A 22,356-nucleotide genomic window follows, 5' to 3' on the forward strand; every position below is an offset into this window, starting at 1 on the left:
CAAACAAGCACCACCACCAAAACAAAAACAAAACAAAACAAAAGCCACAGAACAAATGTTGGAGTTGCAGAATCAACAAGAGCTAGAGTGAAGCAGGGTTTCAGCCAAAGGAAACATAGAGAGACAGCATGAAGGATGTGTCTACAAGCACAGGATGGGGATATGTGATTAGAGAGCAGCTCATGACTGATCAAGGCGTGAATAGTTTAACATGGTGGCCAAAAAAACTAAAGGGCTTTGGGGCTTCATTAAGAAAAGCACCTGGTCTAGAAGGAAGAAAGTTCCACTCCCTCTGTACTCCATTCTGATTTGTTGGTGTTGTTTGGTCATAACCAACTCTTTGTAACTCCATTTGGGGTTTTCTTGGCAGAAATGCTGGAGCAATTTGCCGTTTCCTTCTCCAGTTGATTTTACAAGTGAGGAAACTGATACAAACAGGGTTATGTGACTTACTCAGGGTCACTCAGTTAGTAAGAGTCTGAGGATGGATTTGAACTCAGGTCTTCCTGACTCTAGGTCCAACTCTCTATCCACTGTGCCACTGCCTTCTAGTTATCCTAATTGGTGTGAATTACTACAGATCAATATTTGGCTAAAGTCCATAGCATTCAAGGGATGGGAGTTTTGATAGGGATAAGAGGAAGAAAGGAAGGAAACTCTTGGAACAGGATTGCATGCCTAAGTGAGATGGGAGCTCTGGATAACTAGAGGGCAGCAGGAAGTTCAGAAAGAACTTGGCTACACTCAGCAATGCACTGATCTGGGACAATCCTGAAAGACTTATGACAGGGAATGTTATCCACCTCCTGAGAAAGAGCTGTTGGAGTCAGATGGATGAGAACCAAAGCATACTATCTTTTACATCAGTGTATTTATGGTTTTATTTCTGGGGTTTGGGTTAGGTATGAGTTTGTTCTTTCAACAATGACAAATTTGGAAGTGTGTTTTACGTGACAATAAAAATTAAATTAAAAAAAATTTTTAAGTTCAGAAAGAGAGGCAGCTGGGTAGCTCAGTGGATTGAGAGCCAGGCCTAGAGAGGGGAGGTCCTGGGTTCAAATCTGGCTTCAGACACTTCCTAGCTGTGTGGCCCTGGGCAAGTCACTTAACCCCCATTGCCTTGCCCTTACCACTCTTCTGCTTTAGAACCAACACATAGTATTGATTCTAAGGTGGAAGGTAAAGGTTTAAAAAAATAGTTCAGAAAGAGAGAAGAGAAGACAACAGAGTCTTCTTTCCAATTTTTTCCAGAGCCTCGTGATGGTCATGTATCATTGAAACCTTCAAAAGTAGTTTGCCAGTGTCTGGATCGTAGATTCAGAGCTCAAAAGGGCCTCAGAGATCATCTGTTCCAACTCCCTCATTTTACAAATGGAGAAACTAAGGCCTAGAGAATGAAGTGATTTTCCTAGGACTGAGACCAGCTGTAAGTAGCAGTTAGGTCTGCTCTTTCTAAATCCTACAATTTTCTCAATTCTTCCATCATATCATGTTGTCTCCAAAATGTATCACAATCAGTTTGGAAGACTGAAAATCTCAGACTCTCTCAACTCAGTTGTGCTTGTTCTAATCCTTCCCCTCTCTCCATCCCAAGGAATTGGGAAAAGTTTTAGAACCTCCCTCCTCTAACTTCTTTTAACTAAAAAAAAAAAAAAAAAAACAAAAAACAAAAAAACAGAAAAAACCAACAACAAAAAACCCTACTTTATGTCTTAGAATCAATACTAAAGATTGGCTTGCTCAGGGTCACACATCTAGGAAGTGTTTGGATGTGATTAGAAAAACAAAATGTATATGGTAGATTCACATTTTTATATGCAATTCACTTTTTCTGTCCTTTGTGTATGACTATGTTCATGTTTCTTGGTGACTATCAAATTCATACTAAATTTTTTTTTCTGCTCCCAGATTTCATTGATATGGGAAATTGCTGGAAAAGGCAATCCTTTCTCCCAATGCAGATGTCCATCTACTCTGCAATTTGTGAGACTGGAGTGTCACTTGGAGCCATTGGGAAAGTGAAGTGACTTGTCAGAATTAGTGAGGCTGCCACTATGTGTCAGGTAGGACTTGAATTCACTTCTTAAGCTCTAAGACAGATCTCTATCCACTCTAGTATATTGACTATGTAGTTGAAATTAAAATAACAAATTTTAAAAAACACATGCAAAACTTCATGAAATTCAGAAATCCTTCCGTTCCCCAATCTGAATTGGGGAAGTTTGTTTAATGTGCCACATTTAAGGCTAATTATCTCAGTTAAATGGAAAACTGTGATCAAAAGAACAGTGCTATCTATTATGGGTTTATCCTACATATGAACCAGTCTTGTACTGCAGCCACAATCGTTAGCTTTATCTATTTTGTAATGCAGGGTTTTGCATTGCAATATTAACCTAGGCAAAGCTGTCAGTTGCCCTGGATGGAATGTTGCTGATGGCATGTGCCATGGGCCAGGTGCCAACTGGCAGTTGGGCTGAGACTATAAAAGCCCCTGCAAACCCAACCCTGGGTTCTGTTTTCCCCAGACTTCACCCTGACCACCTGTTTACCCTTTTCCCTAGGGCCCCAGGTTGAAGGGAGGTGAGGGAGGAGGATCGTGGGTAGGAAATTAGAAGAGCCTAGATATTAGGACCTTCTTTAAGAGCAACTCAGCAAAAACTATTGGAGATTATCAGCATCTGCCATTGCTGGGGGTGGCTAAAGATTGGAGAGGGAGAAGAATTTTGCAGTCATATGGAAAATAGAGAATATGGGTGGATCAGTACAAATTCATCATGGTTACTTAGAAAAAAAGCATCAGTGCATGTCTTATTAAAGGTCCTGGGAGAGGGGGAATCAGTAGCATCAACTTTGAGTATGAAATACATTGTATTTTTATTCCTGCTATATGAAATACCAACACAGCAAAAAATCTGAATAAGAAAAATATTTCAAAACCCCCAAAGGATGATCTACTTCAAGCAATGCTAGATACATCAAAATTCCACAACAAAAGAATTGGCATTATCTCGTGGTGCTTAAATCATGGAATTTTTAGGTTAGAAAAAATTTTGGAGATCATCAGATCCAAGTCCTTAGGTTTATAGATGAGGAAATTAAGGCTCCAAGAGGTTAGATAATTTAGTTATGGCCTCAAATTAGCTAGGGGAAGACCTGGGATGACTCAAGTCTCTTGTCCAGTGTTCTTTTCTATATCACATTATATCACTGAATTCATGAAAATGGGATTTTTGATGTATATTTTAATTATATTAGCCACATTTCACAATAATATCATTACTTTATAAAAATTCAAAGATCATCTTACCTATATACTCCCAGTTATATAGGCTAAGAAGCTTTCTGAGACTTTGATCTTCCTAATTGACAAAGTATATCAATACAGTAATTGATATTAAGGCATGTTAACTCCAGTTTCTGGTATTTAAAAACTAATAGCCTTATACCCTAAGATTATGTCATTTAGCTCTATTAAAAATAGGGACAAGACACAGATATGTCTGTCGTCAGAAAAATAAATAGATAGTAAAAGAAACTAAGAGACTTTACCTAAGTTAAATAAGTAGCAAGTTATCAGGAGAGCTGGAGCTAAGGAGGTAGGGAGTACGGAGACAACTCAAGGTCCAATTCACTGAATTCCTTTAGAAACTTAGCCGACCAGCCAGCCAGCCAGCCATCTTCCATGGGAAGGCAGGCATACCAGCTTTTAGGAGCACAACACAAAGGACAACAGCCTCATTTACTCAGGCAAACTGCCTGCTAATAATTTAACAAATGGTGAATATTCCTAGAAAGGGGGAAGGAGAACTTGAAGCAATTAGTTTCCTTCTTAATGACGTCTTTCTACCCACTGATCCTCAGGCGGTGAATGGAGCTGCAAAAGATTTACTCTGTTCTATTTGTGAATATTTTAACCAGTCCAGGAGTGCAATAAATGAGCCAGTGGGCAGCAAGAAGCCTTCCATATATAGCGGTAATGACAAAAGGCCAAGCATAGAGGAAGTTCTATGTATAGTCATGGAATATAATAAAGAATGTTTGGAACCTTAAACCATTATTTTTCAGAGGCCATTTTAAGTGGGAAAAAGAAATCACTGGTGTGGGGGGAAAGAGTTGGCATGGAGAATCCGCCCCACTTGAGAGTTTGCTATTGTCCCAACTTAAGTAAAGCAAAGAAACATTTCAGTATAGTCATTTGGACATAATGTATAACAGAATCAGAAATTAACTTTAAAAAGCAACTTTGTGATAAGTCAATTAGAGGAAGAGTCCCAAGTACCAGGGTTCCCAATGGGTACAAAAAGCTGGTCAAGGGAACACCAATTTGATTATACCTCTATTATCTAATGAAATATTCCAAAAAATAGTTGTGTTCATGGAAAAATGTGTGTATTGGAGGGGTAGAAGAGTGAAAAAGGAAGGGAATGTTATGATAGATATAAAAAAATTAGAAAGAAACAGTTAAAAGAATAACTTTTATAAGTCCAAAGTAAATGAATGAGATTTGAAAATGAAATCTTTTTTTCAGTTGAACCAGAAACAAATCAGGAACAATCCAGGAAAGATCTCCATAACCTGAAACTCCAAATTGATTTCCATCCAGCAAAGTCACAAATTTGTTGATGTATCCTTGGAGAAACATATGCCATTCTTACTAAATATGCTTACAAGGCTTTAATTTTGTTTATACCAATTTATCTCTGTGAATCAAAATTCTTTATCCTCTTCTCAACCAAAGTTAAAGCAAGAAAAAAATGAGGCTGATCATGATATATGGGTATAGCCTTCAAAAACTATACTAAGAATAAAACTGTTGGTTGACAAGAAACAGAATCAAGGGTCTCAATTTATTTGACTGTATTCTGATAAATATTTAACAACCTTATGATATTAAAAATATATGCTAAATAAAGTTTTCTTGTGAAAAAAAAATAATCTCTTCATTTTACTTTTTAGTTGCAGTTACATGGTAAATGCTAGAATTTTTTCCTTTCATATTGACTAGGTAGTATGGGAAGATTTCCTAAAAGTCAAGAGACATGGGAACTAAAAGAGTTGAGAATCCTTGCCATGGCACTAGGTAAGTTTTGAACTCTTTCTTCTACATTTCTATCAACATCGCTGAATATAAATTATTTATCATTTTTGCTGTTCAAAGGCCAACTAGCTATCATTTGACAAATAAAGCAAAACTTTATTAATCAGACCCCTTTAATTTAGAATTTCTGTTAATTCCCATAAGAACCAAGCTAGTTTCCCTTTGTACTATCTTTGAAGAAATGCTTGTTAAGCAAATTAATAATGAAAAAAAGTTTTTAAGGGAAAGTTTATTTTAGATATGAAATTTTTGATAATTCCTCGGTTTCTTTAGAAGCACCCACTTCTCTATGATATTTCTAATTATGGCACTTGCATCCATTACAGCAGGATTCCCAAAGACTAACCAGTCCTTTGTTAGCTTAATTCTAGACAACCTATATAACTTGAATGTAATAAAACTATATTTCTATAAAAGTTATTCTATAACAGGCTCCTCACTACTCCCCTTCTGATAGGTGATAGATTCTGTGCAGACTAAGACTTTTCTTTGGGCATACTTAACATGGGAACTTGTTTTGCTTGATTATATAAGTTTATGACGGGCATTTGTTTTTCTTGCTTTCTCAGTGGGGTAGGAAGGGGTAGTGGGGGTGGAGAGGAAGGTTTTCGTTTGAAAAATAGGTTCAATTTAGTTTTTAGAAAACAAAAGTTATTATATAGTTATTTTGCTAATTTGGGTTGGTTGGCCTTTCCCCAAAGGTCACATGGGAAAAGTACTGACTGAAGTATTTAACTATAGCATAGTTGTCTTCACTCTCCATATATTTATTTTATGTATATACACATAGGTATGTATTGCCTTAGAATGTAGGCTCCTTGTGAGTAGGAGTCGTTTCAGTCATTGTATTTACACTTCCAGTACCCAATATGGCACCTGGCTCATAACAGGTATTGAATAAATGTTTGTTAAGTGATTAATTGGCTCAAGAGGTTTGCTTTAGTTAAAGTGAAAAGGCAAGATTAGGTACACTGGAAGCCAAAAAACTTTGTCACTGGTTGTTTGGAACATTAGTGATCTACAGAAAAGCCTGCAGCTAAAAGGACCCATTACCGAAACATCAGGTTTCCTTCGTCATAAGCTTCAGGCACTAGATGGGTGAATGTCACTAGATTTGAGAAAAAGTTACATCTGTCCAATGATTTTTTTTCTCTATGTGTACACCAGTCTATACTGTGTTCTTTGCTGGATTTGCCTGGTTCTTCCACGTATTTAGGGTGGAAAAACTGAGAAAGAGTTTGCAGGTTCATCTGGTAGTCAAAAGAGTAAGTTGATTAAGACAAAACAAAACAAAACATTAATGGGTATGCAAATACTCATTCATATTATTTTGATCACTACTTACTGTCTTCAGGCAGGTTATTTTCCCGTTCTTCTCTCTCCATCTGCTGGCACCAACCTTCCATCCGGTCTCTCTCAGCCTGCAGAAGTTTCAGAAACCAGTGACCATCTCGGTGACACACTGACCTCTGAACAGCCTCCAGGGGATCTTCCGTGATAGAGTCAATCCAAGGATCCGGAGGAGGCAAAATGGAAGGATCAAAATCTGTGTCAAAGTCATCGTCTGCGGCACAGGCATGGTAGTGGTTTCCTGACCCCTGGATGCTCACTGTGGAGGTGCTGGCATCCCGGGAGAACTGCCTGGACATTGGTCCTGGGCAGGTATTGTCCTCTATAGATTCCAGAGAGTTTTCCAAGTTCTCATGGAAGTCCAGGTCAGCCTGTACTGCTGCTGTCACGCTGTTAGATCGAGTGAACCTGCGGAAGCTTAGGAAAATAGACAATGAATGTTTACTTGAGGAGTATTTCCAGGAGCAAAACCTCACGTTAGCTCTCCTAGTGGAGATAACAATAGGAGATTCTATACCACCTGTGGGACAGAGAATGGAGTGTTTCTGCTTTTAATCAGTGTGGTAATGCCTTGTGCCAAAAGCACACCTTGTCAAGGCATCCTCATATAAAGGAAGAGGCTCTGATTTGGGAGACAGAGAACTTGGGCTTGACTCTCCATCTTTATGATGTAAAAGGGAATATGGGATTAACTCTTACCCTGCCCATTTTTATATTTAATCATGTCTTCACAATGACCTTGAGAAACTGATTTAACTTCTCTGCATCTCAGTTTCCACCAAGATGTTGAACATCAGAGGGCAGCTGGGTAACTCAGTGGATTGAGAGTCAGGCCTAGAGACGGGAGGTCTTAGGTTCAAATCTGGCCTCAGACACTTCCCTGGGCAAGTCACTTGACCCCCATTGCCTTCCCTTACCACTCTTCTACCTTGGAACCAATACACAGTATTGATTCCAAGACGGAAGGTAAGGGTTTTAAAAAAATGCTGGACATCAGCATGGCAAAGAGGACAAAAAAAGGAGAAATGAGAGATGTTGGAGGGTCGGTGAGAAAACAGGCACATGAATGCACTGCTGATAGAACTGTGAATAGGTAGAGCCATTCTGAAAAATGATTTGAAACTATATCAAAAAAAAAAGTCATTAAACTGTGTATAACATTTAACTTAGCAATATCATTACTAGATCTATGTAGAGATCAAAGAAAAAGGAAAAGGACTTGTATATTAAAAAAATATTTACAGGGGCAGCTCAGTGACTTGATAAGTAGGGAAGACCTGGGTAGGATATTTAACCTGAATTGCTTAGCCTTTGCCACTCTTCTACCTTGGAACTAATACTAAGAATTGATTATTAGACAGAAAGAAGTAGTTTAAAAAATATGTATTTAAATATGGAAATAGGTATCAAGTGATAACATCTGTACAACCCAGTAGAATTGCTTGTCGGCTCTGGGAGGGGGAAGAAAATGAATCGTGGAAACATGGAAAAATATTTAAAAATAAAATTTTAAAATATATTTATAGTAATTCTTTTTGATGACAAAGAAATGAAAACTAAGGAGGCGAGGTTGTCCATCAATTGAGAAGTGCTTGAAAAAATTCTAGCACATGAATATAATGGAAAATTATTGGGCAGTAAGACTGATAAAAGGGATAGGTTAGGTATGAATATATGCTTCTATGTGACGTGGGTAGAACAAGAATAATTTATATAATGAGAATATCGTTAAGACAAAAAACATTGAAAGACTTAAGAATTCTAATCAATACAAAGATCAATCATGATTTCAAAGGACCAGCGATTCAGAATGAGATATATATTTTTGGACATGGACAATGAAGAAATTTGTTTCATTTGAACTCTGCATATTTGTTAAGATGAAGGGAGATATGAGAGGAAAAGAAGAGAAATACTTATTAGCTGAAAAAATAGAATTAAATAAAAAATTTAAAAATAAAGGCATTGGACAAGATGACCTCTAAGGTCCTTTCCAATAATATACCTATTATATGATACTATGCTATTAGGAATTGCAAAAATTTTTTTTAAACTCTTACCTTCGGTCTTAGAATTAATTTCCTCTTCCTTTCTACGGACAACTTATCTGCAGATGTAATTATAATTGTATATTGTTTCTTGGTTCCAAGGTAGAAGAACAGTAAAGGGTGAGGCAATGGAGGTTAAATGACTTGCCCATGGTCACACAGCTAGGAAATGCCTGAGGCTAGAATTGAATCCAGGACCTCCCATCCCAGGTTTCTATCCACTAAGCCACTTAGCTGCCTCTCCAATTTAACACTTTATACTTGTAGGATGATTTACACATAACAAATTACTTTCACAGCCATTATTTTATTTGATCTTCATAGTAACTGCTAGTGTAGAAGGCCATACATTATTTCCTTGTTTTTTGCATGTGAAGAAACTGAGGCTCAGAAAGGACCAAGTGACTATCCAGTGAATACCTTGCTGAGTGATGGAGCCAAGATTATAACTCATGTCTTCTAGGGCCAAGCCAAGTCCCTTTCCATCATCTACCACAGTCTCTCTATTTTTAAGGGCAAATATCATAACTTTCTCAATATCCCCATGACACATCTATTGGGACACTAACCTAGTCTACCACACATTGCTGACTCTGATCTAGGAACTTTTAGGAAATGACTGTGAAAACTGATCTGTGGCTCCAACCAGCAAATGATCCTCTTCCTCCAGGCCAGACTGTTTTGAACCAGAGAATCTAGGATTATAAGAGTCAAAGGAAGCTTTGTCTAGTGTCTTAATGATAACATAGTTACCGAGTATTTTCATCACAATGTTTTGGAGATAATTCAATTATTATTATTCCTGTTTCATGGATCAGGAAACTGAGGAGTCCAAGAGAAGTTAAATGACTTGCCTAAGGCCATCAAGCTAGCAAGGGGCTCAAACTCCTGGTCATCATCTGCCACTAGACTTCAGAGTTAGCCACTGACTCTGGAAGAGGGAGTGAGGCTGGTGACTTGGGACAGCTCTACCTGTCAAATCTAATTACATGCAGGAGTCAAGATATCACTCTGGTGATGTCATTTGTCTCTTCAAAAATGAAGGATGAGGGGGGCAGCTGGGTAGCTCAGTGGATTGAGAGCCAGGCCTAGAGAAAGGAGGTCCTAGGTTCAAAACCGGCCTCAGCCACTTCCCAGCTGTGTGACCCTGGGCAAGTCACTTGACCCCCATTGCCTACCCTTACCACTCTTCCACCTATAAGTCAATACACAGAAGTTAAGGGTTTAAAATAAAAAAAAAAATAAAAAAAAAAAATGAAGAATGAATACTGTAAGAACATCTGACTTCAAGACTAGTGGTTTTTCTACAGCACTGTGCTTTCTGAGGCTATAATATAATTTTCTAGGGGCTGAAAAAATGGGTTGGGCCATAGTAATGTATAGGTGGGAATTTTATATCCTATAGACTTCATCTCCCAGAATTCTTCCCTCATCCCCAAATTCCCTTTTCTTTTGTGTTTATGTGGGTCTTTTATGTTATTGTATTTTGGGGAAATGCCTCTCTTTCTCTCTCTTCCACATGAGTGGTGAGCGCTGTTTTCTCTAGCTTTTTTTCTTTCTTTAGTTTTTTAGTTTCTTTTTTTTTCATTCTCTAGTTTTCTCTAGTTTTTCTCTAGCTCTCTAGTTAAATATTAATAAATCTTTACAAATATTATACTTTGGAGATGTTGAATATTAATTTTAAAATCTACAGTAAACTCTTCATAATGGTCCATTTTGCCAGACTTTCTACTACCCGAGACCAGATATACCTAGTATATCTGCAACTCTGTATAATTGGCTTTAGGAACACAATGAATTGTAATGCTTTTCTATTCTCTACTTTTTCCTCTATTATTCAACCATTGTGTATATGGGGCATGGTAGTGATGAGTTAGTAGGGTATGTCTCCTATTTCTTTGTGTCAACATTAGCCTTTAGCCTAGTGCTTAACATTAAAATTATTTGAAAACTATTCCTGATGAACTGAAATTGTTTGCATTTGACGCTCAATTAATTTTTTGAACAAGCGAGACCAACCAGTTGGCTTTTATAGACCATGTTGTTATTCAGTTGGGTCTGACTCTTCATGACCCTATTTGGGGTTTTCTGGGCAAACATACTGAAATGGTTTGCCATTTCCTTCTTCAGCTCATTTTACAGATGAGGAACTGAGACAAATAGGGCTAAGTGATTTGCCCAGGGTCACACAGCTAGTAAGTGTCTGAGGCTGGATTTGAACTTGTGAAGTTGAATCTTCCTGACTGTAGGCGCAGTGCTCTATCCAATGTGCCTCCTAGACGCCATTTAGAGGTCATTGGGATGGGTTACTGATTTTCAGTCAGCTGAACATAAGCAGTCAGCCCTAATCTCTGAAATTATGATAAGCAAGAAGATTGCAGAAAAAGCTGGAAAGATCTGCAAGAACTGATGCAGAGTGAAATAAGCAGAACATTGTACACAATAACAGCAATATTGGACGATGATTATGTGTGGAAACTTGCCTCCTCTCAGCAGTGCTAGGATCTGGGACAAGTCTATGACTTATGAGGGGGAATGCTTTCTCTAACTGTGGGAGTCGTCTTTCACATCGGTGTATTTATGGTTTTATTCTGGGGTTTGGGTTAGGTATGACTTTGCTCTTACAACAATGGCCAATATGGAAGTATGTTTTGTATGACAACAAAAAATGAAAAATTAAAATTAAAATAAAGGATGTGTATATTGGGGTAGCTAGGTAGCACAGTGGATAGAGAACTAGGTCTGGAGTTGGGAGGACTTGGATTCGAATTTGACCTCAGACACTTCCTAGCTGTACAACCCGGGCAAGCCACCTAACCCCAATTGCCTAAGCCCTTATAGCTCTTCTGTCTTAGAATAAAACAGAAGATGAAGGTTTAAAAAGAATTTTTTTAAATATATGGACATCCCTTAAACACTGAGAACTAGAAGAAAGGCAAATTAAATGCTTTAAGATGTGCTTTTTGGGGGCAGCTGGGTAGCTCAGTGGATTGAGAGCCAGGCCTAGAGACAGAAGGTCCTAGGTTCAAACCCAGCCTCAGAGACTTCCCAGCTGTGTGACCCTGGGCAAGTCACTTGACCCCCATTGCCCACCCTTACCACTCTTCTTCCTTGGAGCTAATAGGTAAGGGTTTTATTAAAATAAACAAATAAACAAACAAATAAATAAACAAACAGCCAGCTAGTTAAATAAGTATGCAAATAAACAAATAAAAGGAATGAATGAACAAACGAACTGAATAAATAAATAAACAAATAAATAAATGAATGAATAAATGAATAAATAAATAGATAAATGGATTAATAAATAAGGAGGTGAAGGCCTGCTGTGTGGTGTGCCCTTTGGGGAAGAAGCCTAGAAAGCTGCCCCTGTGGGTATATGTTCTTGCTGAGTGTGTTTTGTACAGCAGTATTTGTTTTTTTTAATTAGCTGCTTTATTGATTCAGTCTCTCTAGATCTTAAACTTGCTTTTGGGGTCAGTGTGCACTGGCCCTCCAACAGAAGGTTTGACTAGATGATATCCAAGGCCCCTTCCAACTCTAACAACACTCCATGATCGATTCTGGTTCTAATGACGTCTTCCTGCCAAGGATGCTGGGAGGAAGGTTTCAAGAAGGAAACAGCCTTAAGAAGAAGCCTATCTAAAGCACAATGAATCAATCTGCTATTTTCCTCCTTATTACAGCCTTTATCAAGCATCCTGTTGCACCTCCTATCAGGGCACGGAGGAGTACAAAGAGCCCTAGGCTGGGCCCTGCGATCTGGGCCCCGGCCCTGGGACCAAGGAGAAGACTTTTCACATTTTTTCCTTTTCTACAAAAAGGAAAGTGGACCAGAAGATCTTCAAGACTCCTTTCAGTTCTAAGACCTTGTGATTCTAATTAAGATTCAAATAGGAAAGGAACATTAGAGAACATGAAGTCCACAAGTGGTACCATTCCTGTAACACGGATGAAGCCATCTAAATAGTGTTGAAATAACTTGGCTCATAACTTTGAATAACTGAGTGAGCAGGAGGAGGCAGCTAGGCGGCTTTCAATGGATTGAGAGCCAGGCTTGGAGATGGGAGATTCTGGGTTCAAATCTGACCTCAGACATTTCCTAGCCATGTAACCCTGAGGAAGTCACCCCCCCCCCCCCATTGTCCAGCCCTTCCTGCTCTTCTGCCTTGGAACCAATACTTAGTACTGATTCTATGACAGAAGGTAAGAATTTTTAGTAAAATAAACAAATAAAAACTAAAGAAAGTCTAGGCTACCGATCAGACAAATTAAGACTATCATTTTTAGCTCTTTTGAGGGGAAGGAGAAGAGTATTTCTGGGAAGGTGATTCACTTGAAGACTGAGAAATGTCAATCCCTACATGTGTGTCCTTTTCTTTCTTTCTTTCTTTCTTTTTTTTTTTTTAAACCCTTACCTTCCGTGGTGGAGTTTATTGACTCCAAGGTAGAAGAGTGGTAAGGGTAGGCAATGGGGGTTAAGTGACCTGCCCAGGGTCACACAGCTGGGAAAAGTGTCTGAGGCCAGATTTGAACCTAGAACCTCCCATCTCTAGGCCTGACTCTCAATCCACTGAGCTACCCAGCTGCCCCCGTGTCCTTTCCTTTTGAGGGAGAAGCAACACATGGAAAAGAAATTGTAAACATCTCTGATAAACTCAGAAATTTTATTTTGGATGACTATGCCAGGTATTTTGTTTGTTTGTTTATTTGGGGTGTTTTGAAGAGGGCAAGTGGAGGAGAATTTTATCAGCCTTCTGTCAGACAAATTAATATTTTCCCTGAAGAGTTCTTCGGCTCTTTAGCTATTGTTCATGAAGTCTAATTATATTTGCATATTTTTAAAGTTAGGGTTCTACAAGAAGGTCTATGTTTTAATGGAAAATAAATTACTAATCTGGCCCCTCTTGTGTTCCTCCAATATGGGGAATTTAAATTTAAATAAAACAAAAGCCAGGCACACCTGTTAGAGCTGTCACTATCACCATGGGAATCAATTTTCATTAAACTTGAAGCAATCGTGACATTGGCAGTGCTTTGGTTCATTCAGACAGCTGTTCACAACAAAGCATGATGGGAAAATGCTTCCTGATTTCAGTGTTCCTTTTCAAATGTGACTTTTTTGTTTCTCTTAATTATTTTAACATATTTAAACCTTATTTTTTATGTTTTAGAGCATGTAAATCTTAAAGAGCAGAGGCAAGCTGAAGTGTGTGTTAGTTTGAGGATAAAGAAATAAATCAGTGTTTGTACTATTTACCCATTATTCTTTGTTCTGGAAATGCTCTGTATACTTTTTTACATAACTCTCTTTTTCCTTCTTAAATATGCCTTTTGTCTGAAGGATATGTATGTGTAAAAATTTCCTCAGGAAAATGAATATAATAAAAAAAGGAGAATAACCAAAACTTTAGGGCTTTTCTTTTTTTCTTTTGTAATTATGTTAAAAATTAAACATCCACAGAAAGTATGAGAGACAGCATGATATAAATGAGAGCTGGGCTCAATATCAGAAAGATGTGGGGTTAATTATACCTCTGACATGAAATGGCTCTGTGACCTTAGACAAGTCACTTAACAGATCAATATTCCAAACAGTTCTCTACAACTACAATTGCAGAACAGTAGAAAATCTACATTGATGGAAAGAGCTTCTTTGCCAAGAGCTCCCCTTCACCAATGTAATGCCAAGTCCAGAACAACAACAACAAATTTAAAGGACAGCATGGTTTCAGTGTGAAAGGTTTAAAAAAATTTTTTTTATGATTATAGTTTTAATCAATTAAAAAAATCCTTTCTTTCTTAGAATGGATACTAGTTATCAGTTTAAAAGCAGAAAAGTGGAAAGGGCTAGGCAATTGGGGTTAAGTGACTAACCCAGGGTCACATTACTGGGAAATATCTGAGGCCAAATTTGAACCCAGGATCTCCTGTCTCTGGGCCTGACTCTTTATCCACTGAGTTACCTAGCTGCCCCTATTGTTAATTTTAGAGACTTTATTAGTAAAGCAATAGTAAATTAGTAAACCAATAGGCTTAGCATATATACAAGAGCAATTCTGACTCTAGATTTAATTTCAGGGTTTCCCTTTTATCAATGGTAAGTTATTGAAAATATATTCCTGGGTAATGAACTGGAGGAATTCCATGTGAACTGGAACAACCTCCAGGAACTGATACAGAGTGAAAGGAGCAGAACCAGGAGAACGTTATACACAGAGACTGATACACTGTGGTAAAATTGAATGTGATGGACTTCTGTACTAGCAGCAATGCAATGACCCAGGACAATTCTGAGGGAATTATAAGAAAGAATGCTATCCACATCCAGAGAAAGAACTGTGGGAGCAGAAATGCAGAAGAAAAACAACTGCTTGATCACATGGTTCGATGGGGACATGATTGGGGATGTAGACTCTAAATGATCACTCTAGAGCAAATATCAATAGTATGGAAATAGGTCTTGATCAATGACACATGTAAAACCCAGTGGAATTGCTCATTGGCTATGGGAGGGGGGTGGGAGGAGGGGAGGGAAAGAACATGAATCATGTAACTTTGGAAAAAATATCCTAAATTAATGAATTAAATAAAAACTTTCAAATAAAAAATAAAATAAAATAAAAGTGCATCAAATTAAAAAAAAGAAAATATATTTCTGGGGCCAGCTGGGTGGCTCAGTGGATTGATAGCCAGGTCTAGAGATGAGAGTCTCTAGGTCCTGGGTTCAAATCTGGTCTCAGACACTTCCTAGCTGTGTGACCCTGGACAAGTCATTTAACCCCCATTGCCTAGCCCTTACCACTCTTCTGCCTTGGAACCAATACACAGTATTGATTCTAAGACAGAAGAGAAGATAAGGGTTTAATAAGAAAAAATTTAAAAATATATACATATATTCCCAAAATTTATTAGAAAGAAAAAATTAAATGATAGTAGTGGGACTAGAACTAGAACTCAATTCTAGAAGACGGCACGTGGGCTTATCCAATCTGCTTGGTACACTGCCTGACTTAATAAATATTCCTCGAGAAATGACATTTTCTCTCCCAACACCAGCCCTGAATTGGTCATCCAGGATTCTTCCTTTGGAAGTTGTTGGGCCCTCACGACATGGCTGGGTTCATCAGAGAATTGATACTTGATACTTGTCTTCCAACTCTAAAGAGATATATAAAAATTTCACCAACAACGTGATGCCCTTCAAAGTCAATATTTTAAAAATAAACTTTGCCCTAACTCTACTTTTATATGCAAAGAAAAGGATTATGGGACTATTTTTCTCCTGTGAAAAATACCCTGAAATGTAAAGCTCCAATTTCTTGGAAATGTGCCAGCATGAGATTTGTGTGAAAGTCCCAAGAGCCCTTGGAAGTGATGCAGCCGTTTTGATTTTCAGTGAAGTGATCTGATAGATCTGCCCAAGTCACCTCCCTCCCCAATAAACTCCAGTGACTCCCTATTAGCGTCAGGGTGAAATAGAAAGTCCTCTGTTTGCCTTTTAAAGCCCTTTATAATCTGGCAGCTTCCTACCTTTGCAGCCTGCTTTCACTTTATGCTGCTCCATAGCCCACAGACACAGCTCAGCAACACAGCCTTGCTGTTCCTCAAACATGACTCTCATCTTTTCAGCGGCTGTTTCCCTAGTTCAGAATGTCCTCCCATTTCACTTCCACCTTTCTGGCCTCATTCAAGATTCAGTTCAAATCCCTCCTTCTGCAAGAAGTCTTTCCCAGCCTCCCAGATGGCTAGTTCCTTCCTTCAGAGACTGCCTCCCACTTCCACTGTTATCTGTCTTACACATCAGGGTAGCTACGTGGCCCAGAGGATAGAGCACTGAGTCTGGAATTAGGAAGCTTCATCTTCCCAAGTTCAAATCCAGCCTCAGACCCTTGTTTAGCTGTATGACTCTGGCACAGTCACTTAACCCTGTTTGTGCCTCAGTTTCCCCATTGGTCAAAGGGGCTGGAGAATGAAATAGCACATAATTCCAGAATCTTTGCCAAGAAAACCCCAAATGGGATCACGAAGGGTCAAATACAACTGAAAAACAACTGGACAACATCTTGTACTTACAGAGTTATTTGCAAGTTCTCTCCTCTTAGAATCAGAGATTCTTGAAGGCCAGGGCAGTGTTTTTTTCCTCTTTCTTATATTATTGATGCTTAGTGTATATCTGGCACATATAGGACCCTCCAAAAGTCTAGGTGCTAAAAGCTCACAACAGCACTAAGATTTTTGAGACACCCTGTAATAATCGCTTAATAAATTTCTTGTTGCCAAACAAATTAAAGGTTGCCCAAGTTTCTGTTCTTTATAACTTGCCTAAGAAAGTACTCTAAAACCACAGGGCACAAAACATATACAAGGTCTTTTCCCCCTTTCTGTGCCATATGCTAGCAGCAGGTTGTGAATCAAGAGGTGATGGTAGCTTTACAGCACTGTAGTTTTTTTTTTCTTTTGTTTGATTCAATTTTTTAATTGCTAAATTTGTTCTTCATTTTTCCTACTTCCTTCCTTTACTTGCAACAGCTATCATTTATTTTATTTTTATTTATTTATTTGCTTGTTTGTTTATTTATTTGTTTATTTTTAGGCAATGGGGTCAAGTGACTTGCCCAGGGTCACACAGCTGGGAAGTGTCTGAGGCCACATTTGAACCCAGGACCTCCCGTATCTAGTCTTGGCTCTCAATCCACTGAGCTACCCAGCTGCCCCCAACTATCATTTACTTTAATTGTTTGGAGAAAAATCATGTTTGGGGGGCAGCTAGATGGTGCAATGGATAGAGAGCCAGATCTGGAAATGGTGGGTCCTGGGTTCAAATTTGACCTCAGACAATTCTTAGCTGTGTGACCCTGGGCAAGTCCTTTATCCCTAATTGCCCAGCCCTTACTGCCCTTCTGCCATTCTGCATCTGCTCCTCTGCCTGGTTTCAATTCCAGGGAATAAGATACCCCTCATAGATTAAGTTCATCACCTTTAATCTCATCACTATGCTGCTAACTCAAGCTTTGAATAGCACCCTTCCTCAGCCTCCTTTCTCCTCTGACTGGAGGACCAGAGGATGGAGTAACCAAACCCTTTCCTTTTTTTTTCCCCGAAACCTTATTTTCTGTCTTAGAATCGAAACAAGTATCAGTTCTAAGGCAGAAGAGCAGTAAAGGCTGGAAACTGGGATTGAGTGACCTGCTAGGAAGTGTCTGAGGCTAGAGTTGAACCCTGAACCTCCCATCTCCAGTCCTGGCTCTCTATCCCCTGAGCCACCTAGCTGTGCCTCCTCTTCCTTTTCTGATCACTCAGTTTCTCCATACTATCTCATAGGCTTAGAGGTGAAATTGGCATCCTGGAAAGGGAGCCGGTCTGGGAAGGATCTGGGTCTGAGACTCAGCTCTGACACCTTCTGCCTATTTAATCTCTCAGTACCCCACGAGGCAACTCTCTAAAACTCCCAAGTTGCAGAGGTGTTGACCAACATGGAGAGAAGTTTCCTTAAACCGGTGAAATAACTGGTCCTATAAAAAATAAAAATCTTTCACCAGTTCTGAAGACCAAACACATCATCAGAAACACATCGTGAATGTCACGTGTACCCTTTTGGTGTTTCTCCATCATTCTCTCTGAGTCACCCACAACTTTGATTCTTTTCATTCTGTGGTGCTCTAAAACGGGCAAGCTGGCAAAACACTGGGAGGACAAAGGCTCTTCGAAACGTTAAGTTTTTCATATCGAGGGAGGAAGGGTTTGGGGCTCAACCATCACAAGTGACAAAGGGAACGGCTAAGGCTGTATTTTCGTCTAGTTGTCTCGTGCACACAGAGCAGCCAAATTGTGCACTTTTTAAAAACTGTTGGCAGCTTGCCAGAAGCTAGTTCTTTGGTGTCATTTATATTGACTGGTTGACAGCAACAGTTAGGAGTCTCAGCTCGTGTGAAAGTATGAAATCACGGTTCTAGGCATCGTGTCGCTGAAAGAAAGGCTAATTTGGCTGATGTTTCTGCGCATCAGACGTAGCCTGCTGCTTCCCGAAGGAAGGAAGGAAGGTGACTTCTGCTTCGCCTTCTTTGGGTTCATTCCCGATAGGCTGTGAGTTATCGCCTCGTGTTGACTGGCTTCTCCTACCTCGCCCGCGTGTAAACTGGAAGGCGCTGCCGTAGTTATTAGCTGTCCCATCACCCAGACTTCCAACTGTGCAAACACGGAGCTTAACTTCCCAAGATGATGTATTGCTGGAGGCATTACATTTCAAAACCTTCACGAGGACTAGTCCCTTATTGTTTTCAGTCGGAGCAAAAAGCAGCCAAGGACTGATTCGGTGCCACATGTAAAGGAGAATGACCTAGTTTCATGTGCCTTTGTTTTATCTATACAAAAACTATACTACCAGCATTCCTTTTCCAGATTGGTTTTGGCCACGGACCCTGTAAATGTATTTACTATCTCGAGAAGAATGACTTGGCAATAGATTAATAGAAGTTTATGGTTAAGTCACCCAGAAAGAAATAAAAGTTAAGTGAAATTAAAATGGCTAGGGATTAAAGGCAGAGCCTTTGAACCCAGGCAGACCTTTCCAATTTGCCCTGTTCCTGTCAACTTAGTTCCTTAAGAAAGTGTTTCCCTCCACCCATAGCTTTCAAAGAATGTTCCGCTCTACAAAACATTCAATACCTTTCAAGTTACAATTTCCTCTTCTGAGAGAGGGACAACGGGCGTCCTTGGGTACAGCCAGGCTCCAAGAGCTGGGCTCTAAGGAAACGTAGATGTTACTCACTGTACCTGTGGCCCTCCTCCCCAAGAATCCCTCCTTCCCCATCCCTTGGGATCAAGGCTTTCTACCAGCACTTTTCCCATAAGCTAGGTGCTGCTTCTTCTCACTCCTCCATACCCCAAAGGCACAAGGTGTAATCATTACAACTTCTGCAAACTACCAGCAGATATCTGGCCCAAGGTGCAGAAAACCATGAAACCACAGACTGGATAAACCAGTCTGGAACACAATGCCGGGTCTGTTCTAAATAGCTACGGCTGTTGGGGTCAATCATTAGCATGCATCTCTGCTGAGGCTGGTGCGTTAGCTTTTCCTTTATGAAACAAGTTTACATTTCTCATGAGAGGGCTTTTTTTTTCTCTTCCCTTCTGGGCTACAGGTTACTAATCAACATGCAGATGCTAAACTGGAGAGCCATTTCTAATCATTCCAGATTCAATCAGTCTTCTAGCCTCTGTTATCCTTGAAAAAAAAATACAGCCACCAAGTGTAATAATAGCGGGTCTCTAGTAAGACCCCATTATTGGAACTATTTTAGTAGCAGTGTTTCTTTCTGGGTGACACCGCTCTGTTGCTTCTTGCCCTGGGCTCCTTCCACCAGAGTTGAGGCTATTGGTGAAACAAAGAAAATTGGGGACAAAGCAAGGCACGTTCAGTATCGTTGACATGCGTGCCTTCTATCCCTCACGGTACTCATTCACCCCAAAAGCTTCAAGATTCATGTCATAAACCTAGGAAACAGACTAACTCAGCTATCAGGTTTAGGATCTTCTGGCTGCTGGTTATCTTTCTTCTCATTCACATAATGGTGGCTTTTCAGGACTAACTCTGCCTTCAATGGGGGGAAAGCAAAGTCCAAACAGTTCTTTGTTTGTGAGCGCCTTTAGAAATGTTTCATGGCTGGGTTCTGAAATATGCCACCCTTCAAAGTCATCACCGTGGAGAAAATGGCTCACTTTGGGGCACCTGTAAAAACTCAAGTTCCTCCTTTATTTTAAAGCAAACAAGCAAAAGGCCACCGACTATTCCAAATGAAAATTCCCTGAAACAAGGCCATCCTTTGTTAGCAGATTGGCTTCCAAATTAAAGTGGGCCAAGCAGGCAGAAGCACAGGTATAAAATGCTTAATCATGCCATCCAGGGAAGTGATGGAGTGGGGGGAAGAACACTGGCTTTTGAGTCACAGGATCTCGATGCCAATCTCAGCTCTGCCAGCTCTGACCACTTATTCGAATTTGGGGAAATCACTGCAACCCTCTGGGCATAAAGTTCCTGGATGGGATGAGGGTGCTGGATGAGAATCATTCCCTTGTTTCCTTCCAATTCTAAGTCCCGTCATCTTAAGAGGAACACAGTGAAACTAACACAGAAAGGACAAAAGGGGAAAATTTGGTAGAGAGGAACTCTTACTCCCACACTTTTTTATAGGTGACTACTGGGTTTTTTATTTTTATTTTATTTTATTTTATTTTTAAACCCTTAACTTCTGTGTATTGGCTCCTAGGTTAAAGAGTGGTAAGGGTGGGCAATGGGGGTCAAGTGACTTGCCCAGGGTCACACAGCTGGGAAGTATCTGAGGCCGGATTTGAACCTAGGAACTCCCGTCTCTAGGCCTGACTCTCAATCCACTGAGCTACCCAGCTGCCCCCGTGACTACTGTTTTTCCACTGGTTCATTCTTAAATATATTCAAGGCAGACTTTTGCTGCTTATTCCAAATACTTTCCCTGTTTATCATCCTATTCCCAGGGTTTTGTTTCCAAGATGAAAAGGATAATAGAATTTTTCTATGCAGTTTTTCTCAATTTCAAGGAATTTTAATTGAGGTATTTCATAAGGAGAGGCGATAAATGGGAAGTGACAACTGTCAGGCTTTGGAGTGACCCAGATCACATCAGGTGGTCTGTTTTTCATCCCTCCCAAGTAGGTGCTAACATTGTTAAAAACTGATCACGACCGAAGCCCTGGATTCAACAAAGCAACCATATACTGAATGTGCCCACTCTTCAGCCCAGAAACTAGAGGTTTGGGTCAGACACAGGCCATGTAAGGGAGGTACTTAATAATTAATGGCCCAGAGGCTCACTCTGCTCCTGCTTGGGGCTGTTTCTAACACTTGGAATCAGGTAGTGATTTTGATTTCCCCCAACTAGAATTGCTTTAAGAGGGAGGAGGGAAGGAAGGAGGAAAGAAAAGTATGCATGTGGGATATCAGGGAATATGCCAAGTTTTAGGCTTTTGAAATTTGAAACAAGATGAATACCACACCCTGAAAACTGGTGTGTACTGCAAGGAACTATTAGGACAAGGTCATGCTATTGAAAACTTGGCAGAGAAAAGAACTGTTTTGTCGATTATAACAACAAGGGTGGGTACTAGAGCATGGACAAGTGAAGTATGAAGCCAGTCTGAAGCTTTTGTGTTAACAAAGACTCAGCCTCTGACTGCTGTAAGCCATTCAAAGCCTGTTGTTGAGAAGATACTGGGAAAAGAATAGCTTATATTTCGAGGGCTCTGTCTAACAACTGGGTGAGGTTGGTGGTACAAGTGTTAGTGGTCTCATTTAGCAGATTAAAAAACTGAGGCTCATGCAGCAGCTAGGTGGGTCAGTGGATTGAGAGCTGTAAGGATGATGATGATGATGATGATGATGATGATGATGATGATTACAGAGCCAGTCCTACAGATGAGAGGTCCTGGGATCAAATATGGCCTCAGATACTTCCTAACTGTGTGACTTTAGGCAAGTCACTCAACTCCAAATTTGTCCCGCCTTTACTGTTCCACTAAGTTGGAACCAATACTTAGTACTGATTCCAAGATAGAAGGTAAGGGTTTAAAAAGAAACAAAAGTGAGGCTCAATAGTCTATTAAGTTCAAGAAATATTTTTAAAGGGACTATATTTTAGATATTTTTATAAATTACATGTATATAATATATGTTATATATTTAAATATTTTAAAGGGACTATCATGGCAAGGCATCAGACTTGCTTATGGTCACACAGCTTTCCTGGACTTCATGGTTTCTAGAAACTCATCATTCTGCAAGATGAAATCAGTTCTGAAACTCTCACCTCCTCAGAGCCC

The 22,356-nt window shown here is 39.6% G+C and overlaps 1 protein-coding gene across 1 annotated transcript in view; it reads right to left on the reverse strand.

The window, feature by feature from the left end:
• Positions 1-3,591: 3,591 nt before the first annotated feature.
• Positions 3,592-22,356, reverse strand: part of DLGAP1 (DLG associated protein 1) — a 394,054-nt gene continuing 375,289 nt past the window's right edge. Inside the window, exons 8-10 of the mRNA XM_044683077.1 lie at positions 6,447-6,868; positions 6,155-6,191; positions 3,592-3,706 (exon numbers count right to left, since the gene is read on the reverse strand). Of these exons, the coding sequence (XP_044539012.1) occupies positions 3,592-3,706; positions 6,155-6,191; positions 6,447-6,868 (574 nt within the window). The remainder of the gene's footprint in view (positions 3,707-6,154; positions 6,192-6,446; positions 6,869-22,356) is intronic.

The sequence above is a fragment of the Gracilinanus agilis genome, chromosome 1 (genome assembly GCF_016433145.1).
Source record: "Gracilinanus agilis isolate LMUSP501 chromosome 1, AgileGrace, whole genome shotgun sequence".
Taxonomy (NCBI): Eukaryota; Metazoa; Chordata; class Mammalia; order Didelphimorphia; family Didelphidae; genus Gracilinanus; species Gracilinanus agilis.